Here is a 12,922-nt window from a genome sequence, read left to right on the forward strand (position 1 = left end):
ATTAGATAACATTTATTTAGCTCTGTATGCCAGTCACTGTGGTATTACTATCTATATTTTATAGATGAGGACCAAGACACAAAGATGTTAAGCCATTTAGCTCCAAGTGTAGGCACAGCGGTGGAAGTGCGTGGTTCCTAAAGCCCCAGCTTTCTCCCCAGAGAGTTGAAAAGGGGAGCCCCAGAGAAGGGGAAGGTACCCTGGAGACTGTGGGGAGGGAGGAGCTCAGGAGAGTGACCTCACAGAGTACAAAAGCGGGGATCAGATCCTTATTAGCATATCAAAGACTTTGAGAACTTTGAAAGAACCAGGAAAATCTAACTCACATGGAGAAAGCAATCAACAGAGGCTCACATAGAAGAACTCACGTAGAAAAAACAATCAACAGATGCTCACATGATTTAAGCAGTGGTGAAATAATCTGATTTCACATACAACTATGATAAACATTAATATTTTAGTTTTCAGTCAAGTGAAGGGAATACCTTAATGACACAGATTATCTGACACTTTAAAGCAGTACTGTAAAAATGTCCTGCAAGCAATTGTGAACTCCCTTGACATGCATGAAAACACAGAACATCTCAACAAAGAGAAAGTAGAACCAAATGGGGGAAAAAATTAAAATAAAGAAACAAAAGGAAATTTTGGAACTCAGAAATATAACATCAAATGTTCTAACAAAAGGAAAAACAAAGAGTTACAAAGAAGGAAGAAAAAGGAGGTGCCTGGGTGGCTCAGTCATTAAGCGTCTGCCTTCAGCTCAGGTGATGATCCCAGGGTTCTCGGATCAAGCCCCATGTCAGGCTCTCTGCTCATCGGGGAGTCTGCTTCTCCCTCTCACTCTCCCTCTGTACTCTTTCTCTCAAATAAATAAAATCTTTAAAGAAGAAGAAAAAGAATGTGATGCTGAAAAAAAGGGGTGGTGGCTGAAAACCTCCTAAGTTTGGTGAAAGATATAAACCTACAGATTCAAGATGCTCAGCAAACCCCAAGCAGAAAACCTTAAAGGAATCCACGTACAGGGTCTTGAAAGCAGCCAGAGAAAAACAATGCATTACCTACAAGGGAACAATTTGAATGACTACAGATTTTTCATCAGAAACCAGAAAACAATACTAGAAGAAAACCTAGAATATCAGGAATGAAAAAAGAAAAATAGCGATGGTAAATATCTGGATGAATATCACAGACTGTTCTTCTCTTGAGTTCTTTAAAATATTTGATTTTTGATAGCAAAAATTATAACATTGCCTGATGGGGTTTTCAATATATACAGACATGACAGCTATAACATAAAGAGGAGAGGATAATACAGTGGTGTTTTCTACATTGCACTTTAAGTGGTAAAACAGACTTAAGTAGACTATCAAAGTTTGCGTATTGTCATCCCTAATGCAACCATTCATATAGCCAAAATATTTTGCCTCAAAGATTAAAATTCAGGGCACCTGGGTGGCTCAGTCGGTTAAGCATCTGTCTATACATAGATTATCACTGAAAGAACACAAAAAGGGGGAAATGTTGGCTGCCTTGGGAACTGAGGTGGGAGTTTTTCATTATGTACCATCTTATACATCGTAAATTTCCCATAATATATTATACTACTGATCTACATTACATTGGCAAATAAAATTAGAAAACAAAAGACAAACATTAAAACATTATTTGTGATTGCATAACATCTTCAGCTCCTTAAAGAATAGGCCTAAACACAATCCTAGGAACAGACACAGAAAAGGGCTAATCTTAGCATTTGCAGTTGTGTCTTAAACCAAAAATGTTTCTAGTATTAATAGCTACTAACTACTATATGGAATTGGAACTCCATTGTACTAAAAATGTGATCTAGGAAAGAAGTAATACTGTAACATTTTTACATTAGAAACTGATTTGAAAAATAAAGATTACATAATCCATTACTCTATAATCAAATGGAAATTTTAATTTCATGTAGATAAAGGATTTACAATCAATCACTGGCAGAAAAAGTCAAAGTAGCTAAATGAATTTTCTTTTAATATACATACAGATTTGTTGCATTTCTAGTTTGTGCAGCTAAGATGGTATCACGGGTCTAAAAGATGGGGAAAAAACAAAAAATAATTTTTTTTAAAAGATGGAAAAAACCCTTCACAATAAATTGACTTCAAAAGTGTCTACTAGTTGCTATGTCTCTGTCTTGGAAAGATCTGAAAAACAAACTCTTCAGGGCGCTTGGGTGGTTCAGTTGCTTAAGCATCTGCCTTCGGCTCAGGTCATGATCTTGGGGTCCTAGGATTGAGACCCACTTCAGGCTCCCTGCTCAGTGGGGAGTCTGCTTCTCCCTCTCCCCGTCCCACCATTCGTATGCTTGCTCTCACTCTCAAATAAATAGAATCCTAAAAACAAACAAACAAAAAACAAACTCTTCGGTAATTAAAAATCCTTCTTAAGAGCTAGCCACAGGTAATGCTTTACCTGGACCCCTGGTTCTCAATCTCATTACTGAAGACTGTTATGCTTCCAATTGTGCAGTTCCTAGCATATTGTAGATATTGAATGTACAAATTAACTCTTCAATCTCTTAAGATGTCTTGTTTTAAATTAATTATTTTCTTATTGTATAACAATTCATCACACCAAAATGACATACTCTTTGGTGTCTTAGTTTTTTCCTATATTACCAAAGTATAGTTTTATTCATTTTTAAGTGCAACATAATATTTCATCAAATGTTTATAAGCCATAACTGACTTCGCCATATTCTTAACCATATTCTTAGATATTTAGCCTGTTTCAATGTATTCTAAATTAAAATTTAAAAGTCAAGAGTACAAAAATAAACATTACATGTGTTTTTAAGTTGTTAAAGCATGATCAAGGCAAAATAGAAAGTTTGTATCATTAAAACAAACCAATGACAAAAATCCAGCAACATCAGGAACAGTTCACTGATTTATTAGATGAACAAACATATATCCATATAATCAATGAAAACTGTACGATATATAAAATAATTTAAGAAATGTCGGGAATTAGCAGCACCATCCGTTATTGAAATAGCAAGAAAAACTTCACATATTTTATGCAAACACGAGAAGAAACTACTTTAAGACCTAATAATGCCATTGAGTGTCTGGGATGATTGAGAAGGGCACCTTTTTAGGCAAATACACCTCCTTCTACTCCAAAGATTTGGCGAGTATATCTGATGATTAATGTTTCAGAAAAATGCTACTGAATTAAGAGATACTGCATAGTATTTAAATTAGAATAGGGAGACTAACACCAAGCTACTTTCAGCATGGCTCAAGACTTCTGCTATGAAAAATTTAGTTCTGAATTATGAAATTAGAAATAAAAAATAATTTTTAAAAGACACTAGCTGTCTCTAAGAAACATTAAGTGGAACACAGGTCACTATGAAAATACATCACTTTTCCAGTTTGCTTAATAATTTACTTTAAAAAGTTGTGTAGTTTTCATCACAAGTGACTTATACAAATTTCTTAATAAGCATTTTTAAAAGTTTAAATGTATTTCTAAAATCTAATAGATTCTTTTGATTTTTTTTTAACCTTTAGCCCTGTTGTTACATTTATTGTGTATCAGAGTAAGAGACTGAGTTTGTGCGAAGTATACAAATTTACACACATTTTACAGCAACTTATATCCTACCATCTACAAAATTCACATTTATAATACAAGCAAGTACAAGGCCAGGATAAAACTGTTGAATTCCAGAAAGTCAAACTGTATACTATTTTTATTTTGTCCCCTTAAAAAAAGTTCAAGTTCGGCACCAACTTCGAAAAGCCCTCTTAAATCCTAAGTTTGGGAAAAAAACCACTTTTCAGATACATTTCAGCAGACACAAACAGTTTTTCTGTGCTGATGAAGTAAAGGATTTCCAATTTTCTTCTGGCCCCGAAGTCTGCGCCGCATGGTAAGTTTAACAGAGTTCTTTCGCTGGGAGCTCGTGGGGAGGCTTGCAGGCTGAGCACCACTACTTCGACTTAACCCATTTCGTCTATGCTTCTTCACAAGAGGGCCAGAGTTGGACTCTTCTAATGTCCTTTTAAAGTTTGCTGGAGGGGTTCTTTCAACTTCTTGGGCTTTCATCTGACCTGGAGTTGACATCTTTAAATTTTTTTGGTCCATGATGGTATTTGTTGAATTGGTAGGCACAAGGCCAACTGACAGGCTATTATTCAAAGAATCATGTATCCTTAACGTCAGGGCTTTAGTGCAATTTTCTTCAAGTGGCTCTGGATCTTTTGAGGGTATGACTGCTGCCTGGACACTTCCTCGAGCTACCTCAGCTGGGACTTCTAAATAATTCTCTGAGAAGGCATTACTACGAACAAGGGCAGGTACATGGTCCTGAGAGCTCAGCCGTGGCCACGGGTCCTCCTCCAGTGACTGAAAAACAAGAAAGTAAGCCAAATAAATAATCTATCCTAGAATTCAGCTTAACCATTAGGGAGATGAAGAAACTCCATTAGAATAAGTGACAAATCTGGTTGGTTGGTTGATTTCCTACTTTCCTAATTTTTTTTTCCTATATTCTCATCTCTGAATATTCAGTAGTACAGAAAATATAAAGTGCAACATTAAAGCAATAATGTCATACTGCAAACTCATATTGCTGCTTTGTACCTATCTCCCAAACACCAGAGGCTATTCTAGGACTTGAGAAAAGCAGGATGTCTGGGAACCTAGAGAGCAGGGCTGGGGAAATCTCAAAGAAATAAATGAAAATCATATGGAAACTTTCAGGTATTGGGTTTTTTTTTTAATATTTCATTTTATTTATTTGACACAGAGAGAGAGAGAACAAGCAGGGGGAGCAGCAGAGGGAAAGGGAGAAGCAGACTCTCCGCTGTGCAGGGAGCCCCATGCGGGGCTTGATCCCAGAACCCTGGGATCATGACCTGAGCCAAAGGCAGACACTTAACCGACTGAGCCACCCAGGTGCCCCTCAGGTATTGTTTTTTTAAAAGCTTGACAAGTCATTCACATATGCACTACCCCTTTAGATATAGTACTCTAGATCTACATATACTCAGAATATTTTTCCCATTGCCAGATAGATATTTTTCCTATCAAACCCAAATCTCCCATAGTACTAATATTTTATAAAATCATTGTCTTAATAGTTTCTCAAGAACAGACTTTATGCATAAATACTATGTCTCTCAAGTATATAACATTTCCCTCAAATCTTTTTCTCTTTTAATCAAGTAGTTTATTAAAATATTAGTATATTCTGAAGTAAACCCTTTTGTGGAAGGGTAAATGAAAACATATTATCTGGTCTTCCTCTGATATAAAAATCCCTTAGAAAGAAATGCCTTTCAAAAAAGTGCTACATAAAAGTATACTTGCATTTCAATCTCACCATAAACATGAACATGCTTTAATGGAAAAAAATATATTGACTTTAGGTCAAATGGAAACTGGAGATGAGAAACCCTAGTTCCTAATTTGGAAAGGCCTCAAATAGACTGTTGTTGCTGCTGCTGTTTTTTTGTGGGGTCTTTTGGTTTTGTTTTGTTTTTTTTTAAACTGAGAAAATACTCCTTCTTTCTGCAGTCATTGATTCATTTATCTTACATTGCATAGTTTATTGAAAGCACAATTCTCTTTATCTGTTTTATTTTATTGTTTAAATATTTTATTTATTTGACAGAGAGCCAGAGAGAGCCAGAGAGCACAAGCGGGGGGAATGGCAGAGGGAGGAGAAGCAGGCTCCTCCCAACGCAGAACTCGATCCCAGGACCCTGGGATCATGACCTGAGCCGAAGGCAGCCGCTTAACCCAACTGAGCCACCCAGGCACCCCTCTTCTTATCTGTTTTAACACTGAATAGATGTTGAGTAGCAACCTTATTTCAAAGTACCAGTGTTGAGAAAGGATAACAAGATAGTCTTCATTCCAGGACACTTACACATGGCTTTCAATAATATCAGCAAGACATGTATGTGAGTTTATCCTTCTGCATTAGGTTGGTTCCAGTGCCTACCCTGGTCACAAGCAGGCTCTGGATAATCACAGAAAACTATATCTACTCATAAGAAATTGTTGAGCTACAGTCTGTCCTGCTTTAATACAGAACACGGATTTACAACAAGACGAGGCAGACAGAGAAGACTTCCTACTACCAATCACATCACTAATTTAGGCATAAGAAAGAAAGTAATAACCAAGCCATTGACAGGAATAGAACATACAGCTCTAGTTTGTAAAACAAGGTTAGATATTAGATGGAATTCCTTTATAAGAGAAAACCAATGGAACAATTTCAGAGTTAACACAATTTATTATAATTTCTGTTGCATTGTGTCTTTTTAAATTCACAAGATTATTATTCTGACACCACATGTGTGCTGGCTTTTCTTCCCCCCACTTTCTCCTTGAACTTTTCCTTTTCCTGCTCTTTTTATTGGCATTCTGTGGGAATACATTGCATCTGTTAGCCCAAGCAACTGCTTAGACTTCTCAGACTCATCCCAGTTTAATTACTTGAATTGCTAGATCTTCTTACATGTTCATAAAACATGTGATATTGAGATATTACCTCCTAAAAACAAAAACTTTAAAAGTTTCACTACTTCAGAGATCAACTTCCTTGCTCCACCAATCTTACAATCCAACATTAAACAACTAATTGAAAATTGTGCCTAGAACACAATTGAAACTAAACGTTAATTTTCTGAAAGAACCCCCTTCCTCATTCCTCCTTCCAATAGCTTTTGGCTTATTACAAAACAGCTAAATTGGGATGTCTGGGTGTCTCATTTGGTTAAGCGTCTACCTTTGGCTCAGATCATGATCCCAGGACCCAGCCCCTCATCGGGCTCCCTGCTCAGCAGGGAACCTGCTTCTCCCTCTCCCCTTGCCTGCTGCTCCCTCTGCTTGTGTTCTCTCTCTTGCTGTCACATAAATAAATAAAATCTTTAAAAACAACCAACCAAACAAACAAAAAAAAAAACAGCTAAATTTAGTTTTGTCCTAAAGAAAGGACAGAAGAAAATGTGTGCCAGAGTAATATATCACTTAAACAGAGGTATTTCTACCACATCCATCCCAAAACAAGGATCTGAATACTGGTATATCTTAGGATCCATACAGAAGTTGACATGTCTATAAATAGATAAACCTAGTTTCAAATGCCTACTCTAAATGTGGGAAAGTCTTAAAAACCAAACTGACCAAAATGTCATTCTATTTATCTAGATGTTACTAAATATGGGATTATTTTAACAAGAAAATAAATCAGATTATGGTTGTCAATTAAGATAAAACACAATTTCTTAGGCAGAGATTTGTCTTTATTTACTTGTTACGTCAGAGCTAACAACACTAACTATTCTGAATGGCTCCAAATATTTTCTTATATTTTGGTGGGGCCAACTGATTAACAACCAACCAATGCCTAAATATAAGTTAGTGCATACATAAATCTCCTTACCTTTATTATTATTAGATCATTATGTTTCCAGATTTTTAGAAATAATTTTTTAAAAACATTTTATGTGGAGCGCCTGGGTGGCTCAGTCGGATGGGCAATTAACTCTCGGTTTCAGCTCAGGTCATGATCTCAGGGTCATGAGATGGAGCCTGGTGTTGGGCTCCGCCCTGGGTGTGGAGCCTGCTTAAGAGTCTCTCACTCCATCTCTCCCTTTGCCCCTCAATCCCATGCATGCTCTTGCTCTCTCAAAAATTAAATACATACATACATACATACATAAAAGGAAGTCCTCAGAAGTCCCAAGTATAACAAAACAGTTATCGATACTACTAATTTTAAGTAGGAAATACTGGGATGAAATCAGAAGAAGGGAAATATAGTACTATTTAAATTTGTTTATTTCATAGCATATCTTAAACTCATTCAAAATTATGAGTAAGAAAGGAATAATGTTTCTTGTCCATGTTATTCAACAACCAGTTCTAAGATCTGATATCCCAGGTCCACTTCAATCTTGAGTCTATATGATCTTATCCAAATTGCTTAATTTCTCAGTCTTATTACCTATAAGATGGAATAACATCTGTACTAGTTACTTATTCGGTTTATGAAGTTCAAATGAAATATATATGAAAGTACTTCACAAACTTAAATGTTTACAAATGTTCATAGTATTAGAAGGGGATCATTAAAATATTGTTAATGTACATCTCCTTTCCATTAGGTGCTGTATGCACACCTGGCATTCAGAACAGTACTGATGTGATGATGAATCAATGATAATAAGTTACATGACAAAGACCCATCACTTCCCTGAACCTAGCTCAAATCCAAAATCCTATGATATGAAGAATTTGAAAAACCAAAGAAATTCTGTCTATTAAAAAAACTCAAATACTATAGAGAACTATATACCTTGACTGGTGGTGTAGAACATGGGGAAGGAGTCATCACGCAGGTTTCTTGACTATTATAGGAAGGACTATCAGTCAGGTTCAGATAGAGCTCATCTTCACTGGTGAAATTTCCCTGACTGTCCACTCCTGGAGAAATGCAGATCACTATAGCACTAGTATTATCTGCTCGAAGCATACGCTGCCTCCAGCGGCCTAGTGCTCGATTAACAAGCATTTTGGCACAAGATTGTCCATGCTCACCCTGTATTTAAAAGAACAAGGAGAAAGAAGGTTAACAACTCAGATTTAGTTCTCACTACATCTGTATCAAATTAAAAAAGAGGTATTCAATATAGCTTAAATTAAATTTCCAAAATTTCAAACATTATCCACAGTCCCCGTAACTATGTTAAAATAATACTGCTCTAATTTTTTTAAAAAATAAGACAAGGCCTTAACCCATGGTTAAATTTCACCTGTATTTTTATCTTTTTGGTAGCAAGAAACTCAGTCTTCACTGTAACCTTAATTAGGAAAAGTTATACAGAAGTTATCTAAAATGGGAAGTTAACATCAAGTTATTACAGATAAACAATTCACAAATAAGATAATCAGGCATGGCAAAAACAAAAAACAAAAACCCTCACTGCAAAGGGCCAATTTCTTCCTAAAATAATATTTTCTGCAAATCAAAGACAATGATCCAACATAAAAATTGTCAAATATGAACAAAATCCAGAGACAAGAAAATATAAACAATTGTTAAACATATACAGTTGATCCTTGAACAATGTGGGGTGTTAGAGGTGCCAACTCTCCCACACAACTGAAAATCCATGTATAGCTTTTAATTCCCCTCAAACTTAACTACTAGTAGCCTACTGCTGACAGAAGCCTTACGAATAAAATTAAGTTGATTAGCACATATTTTGTATGTTATCTGTATTATATACTGTATTCTTACAATAAAGATAGAAAAAAAAGACAATTATAAGGAAAATACATGTACAGTGCTATACTATAAAAATCCATGTTAAGTGGACCCACATAGTTCAAACTCATGCTGTTTAAAGGTCAACTATGTATAAAAATGATGTCACTCATATGAGGAAAAAAAGCAATATAATAAGTGGCTATAGTATGGAGACCAAATGCATACCAACAGAAAGAGTGGCGGGGGGGAACCTTAAATCATCTCACGTTAGGGGCGCGTGGGTGGCTCAGTCAGGTAAGTGTCTGCCTTCGGCTCAGGTCAGGATTCTGGAATCCTGGGACTGAGCCCCATGTAGGGTCCCTGCTCAGAGGGGAGTCTCCCTTTCCCTCTGCTCTTCCCCCCTGCTTATGCTGGCTCTCTTTCTCAGATAAATAAATAAAATCTTTTAAAAAATGATTTCATGTTACCCAAAATAAATGTAGCGGAATAAAACTTTTAGCATCATACACATATTCAATACATGGATTCAGTAACTACTAAGTTTCAAAAAATGGAAATGAAAATTATATGCTCCAGAATATAGGGCCATATATCTTAAAAAGTATCTCTATAGAAATAATGTAAACATTAATGTACTATAAATATAAAATATTAATATAACTTACTATAATACATACTATATAATATATATTAAAAGCACTATATAAAAAAATATAAGTACTTTTTGTCATCTCTATACCTGAAGTTAATATATTCGAAATGGATAAAGAACTGTGGTTTTTCATCCTTTCCTTGGGAAAATGGGGAATCATCTTTATTTGGGGTTATCTGATCTTGGGTATATTACAGTATTCCAACCCATTATTGATGGCAAACTGCAAATAACTCCTCTCAGCTGCCTTATAATCTTTGCTGCCACCCATTGTCTGTCATTGCCAACTTTGCACTGGTAATTTTGTTAAGGGCCTAGAAGGTTTTCCTACACCTACTAACAATAGAATCCTTACATTCATTATCAACTATCCTCTATTTTAAAAATACATATTGAAAATACAGCTTTTCAGTAACTCTCCACTAACTGAATATAAAGACCTAACTTCCTAACAGCATTTAAAACCATTTTGTCTCCTCTCTTCCAGTCACATCAAGCTATACTTGTGAAACCTGAATATGTCAAATTTGTCTCTCTTCGACTTCACACATTTTATTCCTTTTCCTGGAAAGCTTCTCTCTCCTCACTTATCTATTTACCTGGTAAATTCAATCCCACCTTTAAGAATTGCTCAAGTATCACTCTTGTCTAAGAAACTTTCTTATGCAATCTTCCCAGGTTTCCAGTCTTCTCCCTCTCAGTTCTCGTAACACTTGTTCTAAATATTGTTATATGAATGCTTCCTTCAGTACTAATTCTAAAGCCACTCTAGTGTTTATGAATAGGTTCTCTCAATCTGGCTTATGACCTTATCATGCCACTGAAATGTTTCTCTCTCTCATCATTAAAGAATTTTATAGACAAAAGAATCTTTATTTTATTTACTCTTTCTTTTACACCTGATGTCACTAACCAAATGCAACATGTTAGCCCCAAGGCTATAAAAATGAATTGAGACACAACTCTTCTTACCTTTAAACAACTCACAAATCAAGCAGGGGTCCTGACAGCTATTTACATATCCTACTTATAACAATATGGTAAATGCTGAACAAGGACCATATTCTATTTACCTAGTACCTGATGTTAGCTGGGTGAATGGCAGCAATTTAATACAAATCCTTTCATTTTTGACTTTTTTCCTGCCAAAATATAGCTTTACCATTCCTGCCATCTGAGAGAAAGATCATCTTTTCCAAGAATAGCCCTTCCCCTTGATTCCAGTTAAACTCTTCATCCTCTTCACCCTTTTTATTGAAGGTCACTAATGAAAGATCCTAACTGTAAAACCCAATATCCTGTTCTCATCCAGCTGCCTCTACTTCTTTGCAGAATTTGACACTGCTGCCTACTACCCCCAAAACACTCTTTTCTTGCCTTCAACACCATCACACTCTTCTAATTTTCCTTACTTTGTCACTGCTCAGAATGAAGAGGAAATAAATTTGCAAGCAGGTCAGGAAGGAAAGAAAAGGATTTTCTCATTGATGGTTGTTTCTTGGTTTGCAATTGACTGATAAAAAGATGGATGACATTATTACCATGTAACTCAGCAATCCCAGTGCTAGGTATACACTTAAGAGAAGTGAAAACATGTCCACACAAAAACTTGTATGTGAATGTTTACAACAGTCATTCATAAGAGCCCCAAAGTGGAAACAACCCAAATATCCATCAACTGGTGAACGGATGGATAAATTAAATGTTGTATATCCGTTGATGGAAAATTACTCAGCCCTAAAAAGGAATAAAGTACTTTTATTTACAAGCAACAGGGATGAACCTTGAAAATATGCTTAAGTGAAAGAAGTCAAATACAAAAGGTCACATATTGTATGATATCATTTATATGAAATATCCAAAACAGGCAAAAATACAGAGACAGAAAGATCAGTGGTTGCTAGTGGGTGGGGATAGCAGGAAATAGTGAATGACTGCTAGTGATTATGGGTTTTGGAGGCAGTGATAAAAATGTTCTGGAATGAGATAGTGGTGACGGTTGCACAACTTAGAGAATATACTACGAACCACTGAGTTACACATTTTAAAAAGGTAAATTTTATGGTATATAAATTATAGCTCAATTTTTTAAAAAGGATTAATGAGGTTTCATAGGCCATTAAGCCAAGGGCTGTTAATAACAAAGTCTGTGGTTGCGTGTTTTGTTATCTAGTTTCATTTATTTATATCTGTCTCATTTCCCTGACGAGCTGCAAAGTTTGCTTTACGTAATTCTAGAGCCAGGCAAACGCAAGTATCTACTCAAAGTGAACATCCTTAGACCTCTGACAAAGCAGAACAATGTATAGACAACAATATCAAATTATTGAGTCATTTCTCACCATTAAATATTTTTTCTCCTCTTGGTCCTGGCACATTGAGATGGCATCCTGTGGTGGAATCATATTCCAAAGTCCATCACTCCCCAAGATAATATACTTGTGCTTCTGGGGATCAAGAGTGTGGACACTTGTGTCTGGTTCAGGTGACACCACAAACTCACCACTGAAGAAATCATAGCTCCACAGATCACCTTGGGAGGGGGCAGAAATAAGAAGCAAGAAGTGTTACTTCCAAGCTAGTAATATCTTGTCAACAGATTAAAGGAGAAAACCTACATGTTCATCTAAATAGATGCAGAAAAGCAACTGATAACATTCAAAATCCATACATGATTAGAAAAAAAAAAACTTCTTGGTGCACCTGGGTGGCATACTCAGTTGAGTGTCTGACTCTTGCTTTCAGTTCAGGTTGTGATCTCAGGGTCATGGGATTGAGACCTGCAACAGGCTTCCCACTTCACGGGGAGTCTGCTGGGGAGTGTCTCTCCCTTTCCATCTCCTACCCACCCCTCAGCTTGTGCTCTCTCTCTCAAATAAAGAAAGCTTAAAAAAGAAAAAAGGAAGAAAGAAACGATTTACTTTTCTGTGATACATAAGACAAAGTAAGTGGAACAATATAACTTTTCTTTTACTCCCCAAAAC

General features: G+C 36.0%; 1 protein-coding gene across 2 annotated transcripts in view; it reads right to left on the reverse strand.

The window, feature by feature from the left end:
• Window positions 1-2,924: 2,924 nt before the first annotated feature.
• Window positions 2,925-12,922, reverse strand: part of PPM1D (protein phosphatase, Mg2+/Mn2+ dependent 1D) — a 46,328-nt gene continuing 36,330 nt past the window's right edge. For both annotated transcript variants that reach the window (XM_040640933.1, XM_008695596.2), the window contains exons 4-6: window positions 12,281-12,471; window positions 8,372-8,614; window positions 2,925-4,404 (exon numbers count right to left, since the gene is read on the reverse strand). In XM_040640933.1, coding sequence (XP_040496867.1) covers window positions 3,847-4,404; window positions 8,372-8,614; window positions 12,281-12,471 — 992 coding nt within the window. In that variant the 3' untranslated portion in view covers window positions 2,925-3,846. The remainder of the gene's footprint in view (window positions 4,405-8,371; window positions 8,615-12,280; window positions 12,472-12,922) is intronic.

Source organism: Ursus maritimus, unplaced genomic scaffold (genome assembly GCF_017311325.1).
Source record: "Ursus maritimus isolate PB19 unplaced genomic scaffold, ASM1731132v1 scaffold_24, whole genome shotgun sequence".
NCBI classification, from domain to species: domain Eukaryota; kingdom Metazoa; phylum Chordata; class Mammalia; order Carnivora; family Ursidae; genus Ursus; species Ursus maritimus.